Genomic DNA, 18,940 nt, shown 5'->3' on the forward strand with positions numbered 1-18,940 from the left:
AAAAAAAAAAAAACTCTTTTTATTACTAATCAACAATTTTCCCTAAGCATGATTGAAAAAAAAAAAAAAAAAAGGTAAATGGGAAGAGATAGCAAACAGTTTCCTTGATTTTCTTTGAGGCTCACTAGTCAAGATCTATGCCTGTTGTATAGTGCTTGATTAAAATTGACTACCAATGCAAGTTAATTTGATGCATATGTGAAGCCCGCTAGTCATATATAATAACAAGTTAGAAGAATTTTAGAAAAATAAAAAAGTATATGCAAAATGAGAGAGAGTTTAAGTAGAAGTCTATCAAATAATGACTTTTTATTTTTATTTTTAGTTCAATTCAATAAAAAATAAATAAATAAATTAGACAGAATTTATAAAATGAATTCAATCTATTTTTAAAATTAAAAGAGTGAGTCAATTAAATTAAGTAACATTCTAAGTAATTATATCTATATGGAGTCACTATGAACAATAGTAAATTATGTTTTAACCTATTTAAATCACTATGAACTCTAGTAAAGATAAATTTTGCGAGATGTTGTTATCATTAAATTGTATATTCTTTGTTGCATTTTGAGAAATGTCATTGCCTCATGAAAGAAAATGATTATTAAAAAATAGAATATGAGAATAGCAAAGAGCAGGGAAGTTTACTATTGTAACTGAGTAAAGATAGAAATGATGAATCCCGACACACCACTTCATATTTGTTACATACATATATATATATATATATACATAGACAAATACAACAGTTCAAGAAGAGTATCTCAATTCTTAAGGTAATATGAACTTTTTTTATGTTAAATTCTTAATCACAGACAAGATTTCAATTTCAGCTTCAACCGTTATTTCATTGCCTCCAAGTAACTTTGTTACCGAATCCTCAAGCGTGCTACTCGGCATGAAGTTCCGGAAACCCCAACGATCACACGAGGCACGAAAACAGCAATAAACTGCAAAGAGAATTTCAAACGAAAGCTGTTCAGCAAAACAAAAACTACAAATAGTTATCAGATGCATGTCAATTTATCAAGAAATAGACAAATAAGTTTTCACCTTCTTTTTCATAGATGTTATCGTAGCGTTTGATCCTCAACTTGCATTTTGCATACAATTTCCAATTCACAGGAAGCGTTTCACAATCAACAACTTTAAGATAAAGGGATACACATTGGCCATCCGTCGTTTCATCTCCTTTGGGATAGAGCTGCAGCCTCCTGAATTCAATACAAAAAAACCATATATTATAACTAAGAATAATGATAAATAGTCTAAAAATCGGAATGTCGGATGTATCTAACTATTTTATGAATGACATCATCATTAAGTCCTTAAATATGATAATGTCATCATGAAGTCATCTTACTCACATAATTTTAGTCTAATAGTAATACATTATCAGACTCCTAATCATTACTCTATAGGTAAAATTAGAATTTGAATAATGATGGCGTATAAGCTGAGTAAATAAGCCGACTATAAAAACCTACTAATATGAGTTCAGGTGTCAAAATAAAACGTCGTTTTTCCACCCAAAATTGAACATGCAAATCTATCTCAGTTGAAAACAACATAATTTCATAGAAAAGAAAGAGCTCTTACTCTTACCAGTTCCATTCTTTGGCTTTAAACACATTGGAGTTAAGACATTCTCGGTTTAAAAAATCACCAACCCTCCAAGTGTAGCTGGTTTTGTAATATGGTTCCTTTTTCATGGACAGACACTCGCCTTTGCCTGTGTTTCTAATAACGAAAACCTCTGCTCCAAATACACAACAATCATCCACGAGGTACCCATTTGAAGCATTTTTGAATGTATCCAGTGAAAGAAAACGGTCAAAACCATTTTCAGTCCTCATCCAATGAAAGCGCCTTACTTGTCCAGCATCTACATGTATACATAGATGTGTATAAATAAATACAAATATCATATTGTAACGGGAGAATAATTTGTAGAAAAAGTTGTGTTGTGAAGAAATTACCTTCGACGCTTAAGTACATGTCGCGGATATGATCATAAACAAATAATTTGAAATTTACATTAACCTCCCAACAAGGAGAAAGAAGATTATCTGTATCAGCTATTTGCAGGTAAAATGAGATGTGATCTTCCACATTTCTTTTCTTATTCCCATTCGGATAGAAAGACAATCTCCTGAAAACCCAAAAAGAAAATTGATGTTATGTTTGGGATCGCCCAAACAGCTCCTTGAATTTGGAATTGAAAGAAATTATTTTAAAATTTAAACATAATTTCCTTCAATTCCAATTTCAAGGTGCAAATTTGGTGCTCCCAAACACACAACATGAAAATATATCTATTAGCAGCTTATTTTTAAAGAGGATATAACAAGGACAAAATTGAAAGAAGTAGAGAAATCCAAACCCACCATTTATAACCACCAGCTTCAAAATCATTTGATTCATAACTTTCAAACTCTGTTTCCGAAAGTAAGGAGAAAGACTCTATCTTGAATATGTAGTCAGCTGGTTGAACATTTCTTAGTGATCTTGAAACTTCTTCTATACATTGAACACAGCAAAACAAAATACCAAAAATCACTAGTATATTCACATCATATATAGAGAGACACTCTTTTTGATATATATCAAATTAGGGTAAAGATACATAGGCGAAGAGGACTGGAAATCAGGGTTTTGAAAACAGAAATTAGGGTTTCGAAATTTTGGAAAGGATGAGAAGAAAAAATTAGAGAAAGAGAGGGTGAGAAAAGCATTGATAAATAAACCAAACGAAGAGAAAATTAGGGTTTTGAAATTACATGTTAGGGTATTGAAAAAGAAAAATGAGTAGGAAAACATACCTTGGGATATCATTTTGAGTTGGGTGAGAAAGACGAGAGCGATTAGCCGGTGACTGCAAAGCAGAGTTTGAAGAGAGTGAGAAACTGTCCAATAAACTTTTGATTCAAAGGTTTGTTTTGAACCAAAAAGGTACTTTCGATTTTAAATGTTCGCTTGCTTTTTTTAGTGGACTTGCTTTCTAGTGACGTGGCGTGCTGACAGCCGTTCTTTTGGCTGATGGAATACCAACCGCCACATTAAAAATTTAAAGTAAAATGGGACACATGGGAGTTCAAAGTTATTCAAACGACTGTGAAGCTGGATAAAGTGAAAATATATATAAAAAAAAAAACTCTTGATTGATGTTTAAATTTGTAAATAATCTCTCTCAATTTTATTTTATTTTATTTTTTATTATTATTATTTTTATATTTTTTTTTTTTTTTGTGTATAAAGCCATTTTACTATATGACATTTAGTTACAAAATGCCCCTTTCATTAAATGACTATAATATCATTTCTTACTGAATTATACCTGATTTGTTTTTTTATTTTGAAATAAATTATGAAAAAAATTATACTAATTTGATGAAATTTTCTGCACTAAATTTGCATAATTTTGCCTTTATTTTTGAAAATAATTATTTAAATAAAAATTTTAAGTAGAAAATTTTGAAATAATTTAAGTAATTTTTAATTTTTCATGAATATATTTTATAAAAAAAGATATTCCCTCCATGCTAAAATAGTTGTCTACCCTTCCTTTTTGGAATGTCCCGAAATACATATCCCTTTCCAAAAATAGATGTATTATTTTTCATCATATCACTAAACTACCTCTTTTCATTTACTTGTTTACCACCTTATAAGGTTAAAAATGAAACTTCACTCATTATTAAGTACATTTTCATAAAAAAATTGGAATCCCAATACATCCTAACTATTTTGGGACAGAGGGAAAAAAATTGGAATTCCAATACATCCCAATTATTTTGGGACAGAGGGAGTATTTTTTATTTACGCAATTTATTAATATTGATGTGGTTTGTGAGATTGGGTTGGATTAGTTAATATTGATATGGTTTGTGAGATTGGGTTGGATAAGTTGTTGAGGTGCATACACATTAGTTAAGAGTCATGAGAATTGGTTAAATGAGGATCATGACATTCGGCATAAGTATAAACATCGATAGGATTGATAGAGTTGTGGAGTATTTGTGTGCGTGATCATCGCCAATTCGTTAATGCTTATGCATTATTGATCATAAAAATATGGGTAACACCGACTTATACGGGTTAAACCTGTTTTTCTCTCTCCATTTCTCTCTGCTTACCCTCCCTCTTCTCTTTCCATTTCTCTCTCTCTAACCAACTACTGCAAACGGCCCTCTCTCTCTCTCTCTCTAACAAACAACAGAAACCAGCCTTCTCTCTCTAACCATTAGAGGAACTGTTGAGAGGACGTCTGCAATTCACATGCTAAATTTGGGGTTGCATAATTTGAATCGATCACCAAATCCCCCTAACTTAGCTTTGCACAAAATAGAAGAACTTGACGAATTATGAGTAATTTAGAGCATCTCCAATACACTCTCTAAAATTAGGTTCTTCGAATTTGTCACATCAGCATTTTTCAATAGCCACATAAACATTTTCCATAGTCGCGTCAGTATTTTAGAGTTTTTAAATTTTAGTTATCGCATGTACTCCAATAGTGCACTTTCGCTCTCTAAAAATATTAATATTTTAATATTTAAAATAACATTTTTTTTTTAACTTTTTCCCAACGGCTATAATGTCAATAGGAACATTCAAAACATTTAAAAAAAAAAAATCACTTTTTCTAATTTTTTTAAAACTTTTTTTTGCCTAAAAAAACATTTAAGGTACTATTTGTGTCAGCCAAACAGTGCCTTAATGGCTCTTTGGTTTTTTTGTTTTTTAAAAAAAAAAAAAAAAAAAAAAAAAAAAAAAGAAGAAGAAGAAGAGACTAAAGTAAGCCAAAAATCTGAATTTTAACTTTTATTTCAGCCAAACATACCCTTAGGAATAGTATTCTGGCCTGAATTTAAAAAATAAAAAAAAAAAAACAAAAATGGACTCACAAAAAGTCAGCCCAATCACCAACCCAATCTTGCTTTCTAACTATTTCCGTCAAGAGTCATTCTTTGGGGCCCATTTTTTCCATAATCTATTAGAACATTCAATCTTCAAAAATAGATTGGCCCAATTTCGCCAAAAAGAGCACTGATGAGTTGCTCTTATACTCCAAGCTTTTGTACCTAAAAGAGCCACTTTTCAAATTAATTAAACGACTACACAATCTAAATCCCACCTAACTCATGTTTCTAATGAGTCAGAACTCTAACAGCACCCAATGCACCAACCAGCAAATTTAGGCCATCCTAAATTATAGAGTTAAAAATCTAACTACTTAGTGCCCAAAATTGAACATCCTAAATTGTGAAAAGTTACTAGGGTTTCTCAAATCCGCAACTCAATATCAAGAATTAAAGCAATCAAACGTCATTAATTAATTAAATTTATTCAAAGACTAGAAAATAGAATACTACTTACCTGGTAATATTACTGAGTCTTCTTGATCTCCTCCTAGTTCTCTCTTTGGACCCTAACTCTCCATTTAGGGTACCAGAAAGGTTTTATGTATTGATCCAAATTCCAAAGTTCAGCTTTGCTCTCCAATCTCCTCCTCTCTCGCGCGCTCTCTCTCTCTCTCTCTACATATATATATATATATTTGTTTTACAAGGAAGACTCCCATTACTGCACCTTAGAATTGTGATTGATAAAAGGTTCAGCTTGCTCTCCAATCTCTCTCTCTTTCTTTTACAATATTAATTATTTTATTATTTTTAAGTACTACGCAGAAGACTCCCATTGCTGCACCTTAGAATTATGATTGATAAAAGATTCTTTAGAGAGGTCCTTGTCTTTTCAAAAGCTTGCTTTTTTTTTTTTTTTTTTTTTTTTTTTTTTTTTTTTCAATAATTTTTTATTCCAGTTTAATTAATTAAGTTCAAAACAGTGTTTTAATGAACTACAAGTGTGACAACGGTAACTTGATTGATTTTTGGGATTGATTGAATGTATAACTATTACCAATTAATCAATCAGAATTACAAAATGTTAATAATTAAGTAGGGTAGAATTTAAGGGATGACTTTAGGATTTTTAGTTTGGAAATCACAAAAATTGCCCTTTTTGGCAAAACCAAATATGTTTAGGATGTGTTCGTTACTTGGAGTTTTGGAATTTAAATTGGAATTATTAAAATTTGAGAAAAACAACTAAGAAAATTGAATCAAAATTTTCTCAAATTTCACAAATTTTAATTTTAAGGCTCCAATTTCATACAGCCAAACACACACTTGTAGTATTTGTCAATGAAACACGGACATTTCTACGAAGGAGCCGTACCTTTGTTGTGTCCGTGTCGGATACTCTTCGGACACGTGTCTACACTTCATATACATGTCCTGAAATTAAAATAATTTTTATTATTTTGGACATTTTTTCGACACTTGCAGACACTTTGCCGACATTTCTTGGATACTTAGGCAGACACTTTCAAACATTTCTAACACAATTTTATCCGGTAATCTTAAAAATATTATAAATACATTCTAAAGTGTTTAACTTGAAATTTTGACATTATGATATTTGTTCATTTAAAATAAAAATATTATTATGACATAGTAGTGAAATATATAAAAATCATTACAACTCTCAGTTTAATTTAAAAATTAGAAATGAATTAATTTTTATAATACTATTACTCAATATAACAAGCCATATTCGTGTTTTATTTTTTAAAAATTTGGCGTATTGACGTATTCGTATTTCGTGTTTGTGTCCGTGCTACATAAGTTTGTAATGAAAATGAGAATTAAAAAAAAAGAAATGAAATGAAAGTGATCACATTTCACTTTACCTCTAATATGGATACTGAATCTTCTTTGGGTTGAGAGATTTGTGTGAATTTTAAATTAGTACGTTTGATCATATAGCCAAGGTACATTGTTTCTTGGAATGCTTTCTCTACAAATCTGCTATAATTATATAGCATACATGATACATCTATACAAATATAAATACATACATAGAATCATAATAGAGGAGAGAGAAAAGATAAGATGACGGTGGAGCTAGATATGAAAGATATTTGAGTTACGTCATGGTTAAGGAAAGTAGGATTACAAAGATAATAGTTTGCTTTCCCTTTTTCTTTTTCTTTTACATATATATATATATACATATATATATATTTTTTAAGTACTACATGGAAGACTCCATTGCTAGCCATGCTTTTCTTTTTCCTTGTTTTTTTTTTTTTTTTCGATAACTTTGCCATTCCAATTTTTTTAAAGCGTCTGAATCATCATCATAATATAGTACGCTAAGTCACATAACAACATTCATACCATAACAATGTAACATTCATGTATGGAATACATTTGCATCAATAATGTACACTAACATATTAATTATGTCTTGTTGCAATGTTATAATATTATTAAATTAAGATTTTAATACCTGTATGTAATTGTTGCATTGTTAATTTAAAATTGTTAGGTTATTGTTTTAAATACACTAAACCGCAGATGATCTAATTTTGCATAGGAGAAGTTCCTTAATCCGGTCTTCTGAACTTAAAAAAGGTCGGGCAGATGCTTATGAAATATTCCAACAACACCATTTCCTTGTCACCTAAGTCTTTTTACCTGACTACGTCCCATCACCCCCATTTCCTTATTTGACAAGCAAAGTCTATGACTTCCTTCTTGGATCCGCACAGAAAACTCAATTATTAAAAGGATAATACTTGTCATTTTTTCGGAAGATAAAGTTCATTTTCTTAAATAATGTGGCCTAATACAATTTAGACATATATTTAGAATTTTAAAATTTTTAAAAATAATTATTACTTATGTTTTAGGGGTTAAACCGAATTCTAGAGTTTATTTTTTGTCCTTCCAAAAGAATCACAATTGTTTTTATACCTAACTCTCATTTGGAGGATGAAGTTCATCCTTCCAGAGGAGGACCTAAATATTGTCCTTATTAAAAAAAAAAAAAAAAAACTTGTAATTATAAAGCAACAAGCACACAACAATTTGTTGAGTATGTGATTGTATTTTAGTTGATTTTTACAATCGGTCGGTTTTGCTGTTTGACACATGCATATACACATAAATAATCTGAGTTTTGATATAAAAATGATAAGAAAAAACAAGTTTTTGAAGGTTTTTATTTATTTTTTATTATATATATATATATATATATATATATATATATATAATAAGGTAAGTAGGATTTTGGTATGTTCGTGATTGAGATGATCTTCTCCATGTGCCTCGCTGCAGTGTTCGCCTCCACCGGTCTTCTCTACGTTTGGGCATAGTTTTTCGGCCTTAGGTCACTTCCTTTTTTGCGATGTAATTGGGCTGTAATGTTTGTTTGGCTGTTGGTCTGTCTTAAAGGTTGTAAATTTGGGTTTTATTGTTTGGCGGCATTGGTTAGCATTGGGCTAGCCTTTGGTTGGTCCTCTTTTTTTTTTATATAAAATCTGGTCTTTCAAAAAATAAAAAATAAAAAATAAATATATAAAATAATTAGGTGTGCATGCAATGTTCCCATGAAGTTGGACTTGTTCAAATTCTCCTTGAACTTATTCGACGTGATTGTAACCTCAATTGAACATGTTCAAATTTTCTTTAGACATATTCATCCAAATGAGAATTATAAAAAACAAAGAAAATGAAAATGATCACATTTCACTTTACCTCTAATATCTGATATTGATAATCTTCTTCCAGATTGAGAGATTTATGTGAATTTTAAATTATTATGTATGATCATATACATGTCAAGTATTTAGCCATCGAAGATACATTGTTTCTTGGAACGCTTTCTCTACAAATCTGCTGTCATTATATAGCATACATCTATACAAATATAAATACATACATAGAATCATAATAAAGGAGAGAGAGAAGATAAGATGACGGTGGAGCTGGATGTGAAAGATATTTGATTTACCTCGTGGTTAACGAAAGTAGCATTACGATGATAATAGTTTGCTTTCCAATCTCTTTCCCTTTTTCTTTTTCTTTTACATTTTTTTTTTTTTTTTTTTGAAGACTCCCATTGCTGCACCTTAGAATTATGATTGATAGAAGATTCTTTTCAAAGATAGAGCTAGCCGAGCTTTTCTTTTTCCCTTTTTTCTTTTTCGATAACTTTGCCACTCCAATTTTTTTTTTTTAAGGGTCTAAATCATCATCATAATATAGCATGCTAAGTCACATAACAACATATATTCATACCATAACAATGTACCATTCATGTATGGAATACATTTGCATAAAATATGCAACACTTAGGCGGACGTAAAATAATTTTCAAGGATCCTCTGCCGTAGTCGAATAGTACTGTACCCGTGCTGTACCAAGATACGGCAGCGTTTTGCATATTGTTTTCTTTCTCCGTTTTCTTCCGTTTGGCGTTAACTTTCACTTCTATTATTATATGAGTAGTGTTATATATTTCTCTCTCTTCACCCTCTCCTCTATCTTTGGATACTAAAACAATTACTGGCAGTAATCATAATCAAGTTTCTCTTGGTCTCTTCTGATCTCTTCCAAATCCAAATCAAGGTCCATCTTTTCTTTTACACAGTGCACTTCCTCAATTCACCATTACCGTTCAACACATCTTTGCAATTCAACAAACTCAACCTCACTTCATCAACGAATCAATCCATTCATATCCCTTAAATCCATCTGGTTTTTCACCAAAAGACGCTAAATTGACAAATTCAACCCCAAACCATATACATGGTCTTGTGTCGGTATAACTGTAGTTTTTTTCGCACCTTTTTTTTTTTTTTTTTTTTTTTTTTTTTTTTTTTTTTTTGAACTCATTAAAAAATAATATTTAATGTTTTTTAATTTTAAAAATAACTACGTATTTTTCACCACAATGAAAACTACTAAAATCTTCAATGTGATCATTTGAATTTTTATACTTCCATTTAATTTTCAACTCAATGCTGTTAAATCTTGTTATCACCACATTTGTTATTTAACTCAACCTCCTTAAATCTTGGTCTCACCACTTTTCCCCTCAACTCAATGCTCTTAAAACTTGTTCTCACCATTTTTTCTCTCAACTCAACGTCCTTAATTCTTATTTTTGCCACTTTTATTCCTCAACTATAAATTATCACCACAGCTAAATTTTGTCACACGGTTTAATTTCAATACACAAAAAGTAATTATTATTATTTTTTTTTTCTAAAAATTGATTTCATTGGTAAATTTTGTACACAAAAAGTAATTAAATTTTTTTTTTTTTTTTTTTTTTTTTTTCTTCTAAAAATTGATTTCATTGGTAAATTTTCTACATCCTAAAGAATGTCAGTTTGACTCGTTTAGATGATAATTGATTTTTTTTTTTTTTTTTTTTTTTTTTTTTTTTTTTTTTTTATGAATTTTGGATCAACCGCACAATTGTTTTTTCTTCTAGTTGAGGTGCTATTCCATTTTTCATTTTTACCTCACTAATTGCTCCCTATTGTCTCAGAACGTGACAATTTCCTGCATTAAGGTAAAGATTAAATATATTAAAAATCAGATTAAAATGTGTTGAGAACAAGATTAAAGCTGTTGAGAACAAGATTAAATGAGTTGAGAATAAGATTAAAATGCATTGAGGTAAAAATTAAAGGTATTGAAAATAAGATTAAAAAGTGTTGAGAACAAGAATAAATAGGTTGAGAACAAGATTAAAATGTGTTGAAAATAATATTAAAAGGTATTGAAAACAAGATTAAAGGGGCTGAGAAAAAGATTAAAAGTTGTTGAAAATAAGATTAAAAGATGTTGGAACAAGATTAAAAGATGTTAAAAACAAGATTAAAGTTGTTGAAAAGATTAAAACTTGTTGAGTTTGAAAACACTTCAGCAATGAACCATTTAGAAACCTGCAAAAGCTTCTTCATTCCTAGCACAAAAATATACACATTCCTATACATATGATATTTCAACACCTTTTAATCTTATTCACAAAAGTGATTTGTAATAATCGAACTATACTGATTTTTTTTTTCCTCAGATAAAAATGAACTTTCTTTTGAAATTCAAAGAACGAATACAAGAATTAAAATTATATTGGATATTTTTTCTGATGATGTTACATCTAATTTATAGAATAGAACCTAGCTACAATAGGTAACTAATTACCTACCAATTAGCCCTAAATCAGGGAGTAAATAATTCAATCTTACAGCTGTATTATAAGAGATAAAATCTCAACACTCCCCCTTAAGTTGGTGCATAGATGTCACACATGCCCAACTTGTCTAAAATTTTTGAAAATACTTGATTTGAGTCTGCTTTGGTGAGAACGTCGGCTAGTTGATTCTCAGATCGAATCTTAGGCAACTCCACAATTTTTTCATCCAACTTCTCCTTAATGAAGAATCTGTCTATTTCGACATGCTTCGTACGATCATGTTGAACTGGATTATAGGCAATATCACACGTCGCTTTATTGTCACAATATAGTCGAATATGTTACCCAAGAATTGACTCTAGAGGGGGGGGGGGGGGGGGGGGGTGAATAGAGTCAATGACCAATTTTTGCAAATTATAAAAATACAATTTCTAATCAATAATATAACCAATTATGCAATAATCAAGATATGAAAGTAATCAATTTAGCACAATTGTAAAAGAGATAAGGGAAGAGAAATTGCAAACAATAACACGGCGATTTTTTTGAGGTTCGGAAACTCCTACTCCTCAGCTCAAGATCCCTCTTGAGACTTCCTAAATTCCTTAGAGCTTCTCCTTAATGGTGGAGAGCAAACCTTCAATTGAAGCAAGACCTTGCTTCTCTTTCTTGCTAGGAGAACACCCTTCTCCTAGACTTCCTTTTAGGTTACACCAACCCTTTACAATAACTTGTAATAGAAATGAAGTGTACAATGAATCTCTTAAATATAGTAGTACAATTTTTTTAGCTCACAACTAAAGTATTGATGAATATAAATGAAGTTCAAACTTTATGAATGAAATGAATGAGAGAAGATGAAATATGTGAAGAAAATGAGCTCCTATGAATTCAATAGAATCTCTCAAGTGTATAATAGAGCAAAAACTCTATGAAGATTAAAACAAGAGCAAAAGCCCTTTTAATCTTTACTGGAATCTCTCAAGATGGAATAAGAGTGAATGAGAGAGATGAAGAAAAGATGAGAACAAAAGCTCTCTTTGTAATGTAATATAATGTCTCTAAAAAGTAATGTCATTTAGTAGACAAGCCCTTTGTATATATATATAAAAGTTCGTAGCTCAATATAGTTGTTAGAAGTGGTTGGGGATCAATAAATGATAAAGTTTCCGTTACAGTTCAAAACCCCAAAAGGAGCCGGCTCTTGTAAAACAAGAGGAGGCGGCTCCCTAGCCTTGAGAGCTGGCTCTCTATTGCATGGAGCCGGCTCCCAGCCTCTGAGAGCCTGCTCCTTATTTTGGAAGCCTGCTCTTTGGTTTGAAGATTCATTTTTTGTTAAAAAATAGCTATTGGAGTTGTAAGAGCTTGCTCTGTCTTTTACAGAGCCGGCTCTATTCTTTGAGAGCCTGCTCTATCTTATGGAGCCTTCTCCATTTGCATGGAGCCTTCTCTAATTCATGGAGCCTTCTCCATTTGCATGGAGTCTTCTCCATTTTTTTTATGGAGCCTTCTCTATTTCATGGAGCCTTCTCTATCTTTCATAAAGCTTACTCCATTGGCCTTGTGAGAGCTGGCTGTATTTCTTATAGAGGCGGCTCTTGCTTCATGAAGGCTGCTGCTAAATTAGATTAGACAGAAAAAATGCATGACTTCAAATGGACATAACTCAGTCCATGAAACTCCGAATGCAGTGAAATTAAGTCTAAATTTATTGTCTTGAAGTTAGCTTTCTAATTCCACCAGCCTTGCTCAAAAATTCTAACCACAAAAATAGTTATGGCCGTTTTAGTGCAGCCTGGTCAGGAATTTCACAGACCAGAATTAGGCATCTTATGATGGTTATATCTCACTCAATTCAAATCCTTTTTAAGTGAAATTTGAGTTTAAATTCAAGGGCTTGAAGTTAGCTTTCCAATGCCACTGCTCTTACTTAAAAAATCCAACTACAAAAATAGTTATAGCAGTTTTAGTACAGGCTGGTCTGAAAAGTTTATGGGCTGAAAGTTACTTCTTATGAGATATCCATCTTTCTAGCACCTAGGATTTTGATGAATGGTTCAATTTAGATCAAGTGCAATTTCTAAGGGTCTAGGGACATATAAGGATGATACATATCAAGTGCATTATGTCCTAGAGTCATTTACCAATTTATGGTAACAAAGGCTTTAAAGATGAAATATTAAGTTCAATGCATTTTCCTTTACTTTTTAGAGACCAAAATAAATATTATGATTAAAGTACATGGTGATGAGCACTGAAAAGTGCGCATGTAAACCCGTTAAGCTTAAGCATTCTAGTACCTTTATCTATCTTACTTTGCCGTTTTAGACTTATTACGTGTTATTTATATTTTCAGGCACTAATCCCAAAATTTAGCTAACTCAACCAAATAAGGGCTTAATTGAAGCAATCCTGAGATAAACCAAATGAGGGAGCAAAGTAGAGAAAGAAAGGAGCAAAAAGGAATCAAGTTGTGCAGCTGAAAAGTTCGATCGATCCAACTTAGAGTTCGATCGATCGAACATCTATGATCGATCACAGTACTTCTCGATAGATCCAACCTTGGCCTTTGTTGAAATTCCAATTTCGATTGATCGAACATCACCTTCGATCGATCGAACCCTATTTTGTCCTATTCAAATGATTGATCTTATCCACAGTTGTATGCCTACCAACCACTTTTGTCTTTTTCCCCATAAATATCTTAAAAATATCCCAGCCTTGTCATTATCCAGAGGAGTTAGACCACTTCGATCGATCCAAGATGCAGTTCAATCGATCGAACCCATTTTCGATCGATCCAAGTTAAGGTTCGATCGATCGAACTTCTTCCAGCGAGAAAAAGTTAAAGTCCAGCTCATTTATTCCATCCTTCATCCAATCATTGGAGAATATGCCTTGCACGACCACAGCTCATCATGGGGTGTATTTGACCTACCTATATAAGGAATATGATACACTTTTTGAGGGAGTCTCTTGTCACACATTGAAGATTGATCTTAGAGGCTCTTCTTGGAGAGGAGGAAGGAGGGAAGCTAGAGCATCATTGGAGGAGATCTTCACCAACAAGGAGCAGTCATGGAGTTAGCCCTTGAGGGTTGGATCATCACTACCATGAGTGGCTAGACATCCTCTTGGGGCTAGAGTTAGCCCCAAGCATGCTTTCTATACTCTAATCTTGTGTATTATTGAGGGATTAGTGTTGTATGATACATCTTGATATTCATGTATATATAAATCTTGATTATTTCATGGTTTGTATGGTTTAATACTTCCAATTGACTATTCTATTCTATCCATATGTCTATGTATGATAGAGTAGGATATTCATGTGCTTATCCCTAGATTTAGTGTTTTTGATGCATGTCTATGTGTATTGATGCTATAGATCTAGAGATTATCAAGATGATATGCTTAATGAATGCTATTTTGGTTCATTTGATGGTTTATGCCTATTCTTGATGGTTTGTGCCTCTCCCCTAGTCTAGATAGCTTTATTTTCATGCTAGTAGTGTAGATTTAGTGTAGTGGTAGTGTAATGTTAGATGGGAGGACAATCTACTCTTGATGTTTGATGTTCCATGCTTGTGAGTCCAAATGGCATATTCCTCTAATATTGTGTTGTATGTGGATTGTGAGCTTAATGAAGGATTAATGACTTGTTTTGATCTATTGTGCTATCCCCATGTTGTCTAGACAATATATGCTCTATTGTTTAGATATATTGTGCTCTTCACATGATGTTTAGACAATACTTGCTTGATTTGTCATCCTTGCCAATTGAATCAACCTAATGCACACACACCCTTATCATATTGCAACACATCCATTACCCTCAATTGATCACTTGTTAGTAGTATAGAAAAGTATTGCTTGGTGGTGATCTCTACACCCCAAGACCTCTCTCTCTCTTGTTTACTTCATATTATTTTATTTAGTTGAATTCAATTTAGCTTAATCAACCAACCAATCAATTGTGTGATCACTCGACCTACTAACCCTAATTACCATAGTTTCACAATTCGATACACCATCAAATCCCTTGGGACGATCCCTACTCGCCCTATCTATATTTTATATAGAGAAAGGTAGTAGTGGCTTTCTATAAATGTAAAACTTGGCCACCTCCTAAATTCACAACTCTTCAAGCTTGACTTGGTATCGCGACCCTTGTAAAGGACCGGTCAGTTTTTGGCGCCGTTGCCGGGGATTTTAAATTGGCAACGTCGAATTGTGAAATTCAATTAGGATTAGTACTCTTTTGATCGTGTCTTTACTTTCTTTTTATTTTCTGTTTTTGATTGCTTATTGAATTTGTTCTCCATTGACTAGGTGCATTGAACAAGGAGCTAGCAAAGTAATTCCAAGCTAAGGAGCAAAGCAAAGCAAAGGAAAAATGCTTAAAATGAAAAATTGTTAAGTAAAATTGCTAAGCTAAGCTTTTAATTTTGGAGTTGAAGTGCTAAAGGACTATTGTGAGACCTTCTTACTCAATCTCCTTAGTTAAATCGGGGGCCCACGTGGAGGCATTGCATAGCATCATTAGATAAATCAGGGGCCCACGTGGAGGCATTTATTTGACATACATTGCATTTGAAAATTGTGGTTGTGAAGTTTAATTGCATTGTTGAGAAAGTTGCTTATTCGTGTTGCATTATGCATGCATGGTCATCGTTCATTGAGACCTACTCTTGTCCCTCTTGATTTGCATTTAGAATCCACTATTAGGAATCCAAGGGGAAGAGGAAGTTCACATAGAACCAATCTACCAACGGACGCTCTCAATGATGATCATGTTGAAGACCTTGGTCACATAGACCAACAAGGCATCCTTCATCCTAATGTGCAAAATGATAATATGCAAGTTCCATTAGGCATGCCTAGGCCATACATTCATCAACCTCCTCAACAACAAGGCCAAATTCCAATGGGAATTCTAAGGCCAATGTATGCACCACAACCCCCCATCATTAATCAAGCTCAATATAACCAAGGTGTCCATGTTGCACCTCAAGTTGCTAATCCACCACTCGCATTGAGAGATCACTATGTGCCTAATGAGTATAATGCACCCACATGCATTCAATTGCCACCATTTAGAGCACACTATTATGAGATTAAAGCACAAGCTGTCCAAATGCTACCTAACTTTCATGGACTTCCTAGTGAAGAACCTTACAAGCATTTGGATGAGTTTCTTGAAGTTTGTTCTACCGTTCGATACACGGACATGCCGGAAGAAGTTTTAAGGCTGAAACTTTTTCCATTCACCCTTAAAGATAAGGCGAAGTATTGGTTTAACAACCTTAGGCCTTTTTCTATAACTTCTTGGGCAGAAATGCAACAAGAATTTTTGAAAAAGTACTATCCGGTTTCTAAGACCAATGCTATGAGAACCGCCATTAGAGAATTCACATATGGGGAGGGAGAAACTTTCCACGAGGCATGGGAACGCTTCAATGAATTGCTTAGGAAGTGTCCTCACCATGACATGCCTAAATGGCAATTGGTCCAATTCTTCTTTGAAAGCTTATCGGACAATTATAAAGGCATGGTTGATGCTTCAATGGGAGGTTTTTATATAGACCGGCAAGAGGAAGACGTGTGGCGTCTTTATGAGAGCATGAGTGAAAACTCTTTGCATAGAACATTGTCATCTAGGAATGGTAGAAATTCTTAAGGTAGGAAGAGTGTTGGCTTGCATCAAGTTGACCACTCAAATGATATAACCGCCGAGATGAAGTCTTTATCTCAAAAGTTTGATCAATTGATCAATCAAAACTTGGCGAATCAAGTGTCTTCCTTTCCTAACCATTCTCCTAGAGCTCAAAATGAATCATGTATGACTCGTTCTAGTGTTCTTCATTCTACTTCTAATTGTCCTCATGGACAAATTCAAAATGAACCCATTGAGCAAGTTAATGCAACATTTGTGAACCAAGGGAACAATCTTTATGGTAACCATTACAATCCCGGTTGGAGGAATCATCCTAATTTTTCTTGGAAAAACCAAGGGGAGGGCTCAAACTCTTCCCAAGGCGGTTTTCAAGGGAAATACATTCCACCTCCACTTCAAAACCAAGGATCCCAAGGTTCAAGACCATATAACTCACAAGGAAATCAATTTGCTAGTTCTCATTTTCCTAACCAATCATATTCTCAAGGAAATTCTAGAGGTTCCGCTTTTGAGGAAAAGGTTTTAAATGCTTTGGGCACTCTGGAAGCAAATACTCAATTGTTGCATTCTCATTCTCAATCAATTGCTAAGCTAGCAACCCAAGTAGGGCAAATAGCTGAAACACTAAATGCTAGAGAGAAGGGAAAGATGCACATGAATGCCCCAATCAAACAACAATGTGTTGTAGAAACCAAATCCTCATTGGAAGGGCATAATGTTGAGCATGTCAATGCAGTAACAACCTTGAGAAGTGGTAGGGTAATAGACAATCAAGTTAGAATGCCTAATGAAGAGAGTGAACCGGTACAACCTCAAGTTGTCACCCGTCCCGTTCCACACACTATTCCTCCTTCATTGCATGTGCATGATCTTGAGAATGAGAAGCCCTCAAATTGTGAGTTGAAAGATGATTTCCAAAGAGATTCATTGAAAACAGTGTTGAAAAATGTGTTTGAGAAAAGTTCTTTGAAAAATGTTATTCATGATTCTTCTTTGAAAAGTGATTTGAAATCCAATGAATTGAACAAGTCCAATACTGAGAATTCTTTGAAAGAAAATGCTGAAAGAGTTTTTAAAAAAGTACATTTCCGGACGCCTTGAAAGGGTCCATTTCAAAAGAAAGGCAAAAGACCAAGAACAATGAGATAATGGATATGTTTAGGCAAGTCAAAGTCAATCTTCCACTTTTGGATGCAATTAAGCAAATTCCGGCTTATACCAAATTCTTAAAGGACTTATGCACCCAAAAGCGGAAGAACAAGAGCCAAACATCAAAGAAAGTGGTCTTAACCGAACAAGTGAGTTTCATTCTACAACACAACACTTTGCTAAAGTTTAAGGACCCCGGTGCACCTACAACATCTTGTATCATTGGTGAACATGTCATTAACCGGGCACTTCTTGACTTAGGGGCTAGTGTTATCCTTCTTCCCTATTCGGTTTATGTCAAATTGGGCCTAAGTGAATTGAAACCGACGTCGGTGGTTTTACAACTTGCCGACCGATCCATTAAGAAGCCTAAGGGGATAATTGAGGATGTGTTGATTAAGATTGATAAGTTCTTCTTCTCGGTTGACTTTGTCGTCATTGACACGGAATCAGTGCTCAATCCAAAGAACCAAATTCCGGTTATCCTTGGCCGTCCTTTCTTGGTAACCTCAAATGCCAACATAAATTATAGGATGGGGATAATGAAGATTTCTTTTGGGCACATGAGAGTGAAGTTGAACATCTTTAACCCCACACCCAATCCATTTGACAAATATGAGGAAGAGGTTAATGTGGTAGAGGAATATCATGATCTTGCTTGTGAAAGGAATGAGCTTTTGTGTATGAACAATGTTTCAAAGCCTTCATCTTCATCTTCAGCATTGCATGTAAGAAAAGTGATTTCGAACTCTTGTTGTGAAAGGGCGTGGAAGCCCAAGGAAAGTTTTGACAAGGAACTCAAGACGTCTTTTGAGTTTACCCCAACAAGTTCTTCCAAGAACCATTTATTGGGAGTGACTCGAAACATCTCTCATCCCAAAAAGGAGGGGATGCATCGCAAGATCTTTGATCCGGGTTAAAAGAACCCTAGGTCTTGCTAGAGACGTTAAAGACTAGCACCGAAATTCGTAGGATGTCAAAACCCTATTCCTCCCTCATTTCTATCTTGCATTTTGATTCTTGCGAAGTCTAGATACTGTTTTTGTGGTTCATCTA

The 18,940-nt window shown here is 33.3% G+C and overlaps 1 protein-coding gene across 2 annotated transcripts; it reads right to left on the reverse strand.

Moving 5' to 3' along the window:
* Nucleotides 1–617: 617 nt before the first annotated feature.
* LOC132300107 (uncharacterized) lies at nt 618–5,545 on the reverse strand. 2 transcript variants are annotated; one of them, XM_059797060.1, is made up of 7 exons: nt 5,380–5,545; nt 2,823–2,875; nt 2,388–2,520; nt 1,980–2,152; nt 1,606–1,885; nt 1,054–1,214; nt 618–950 (listed from the first exon to the last, which is right to left on the reverse strand). In XM_059797060.1, the coding sequence occupies exons 2-7, from the start codon at nt 2,833–2,835 to the stop codon at nt 793–795; spliced, it is 918 nt and encodes a 305-aa protein (XP_059653043.1). In that variant the 5' UTR covers nt 2,836–2,875; nt 5,380–5,545; the 3' UTR covers nt 618–792. The 2 variants fall into 2 exon arrangements, with proteins under 2 accessions (XP_059653043.1, XP_059653044.1); XM_059797061.1 differs by lacking the exon at nt 5,380–5,545 and having other exon boundaries at nt 2,388–2,514; nt 2,823–2,948.
* Between the last annotated feature and the right edge of the window lie 13,395 nt (nt 5,546–18,940).

The sequence above is a fragment of the Cornus florida genome, unplaced genomic scaffold (assembly GCF_030987335.1).
Source record: "Cornus florida cultivar Cherokee Brave unplaced genomic scaffold, ASM3098733v1 CherokeeBrave_3.0.0_Hap2_Chr03, whole genome shotgun sequence".
In the NCBI taxonomy this organism is placed as follows: Eukaryota; Viridiplantae; Streptophyta; class Magnoliopsida; order Cornales; family Cornaceae; genus Cornus; species Cornus florida.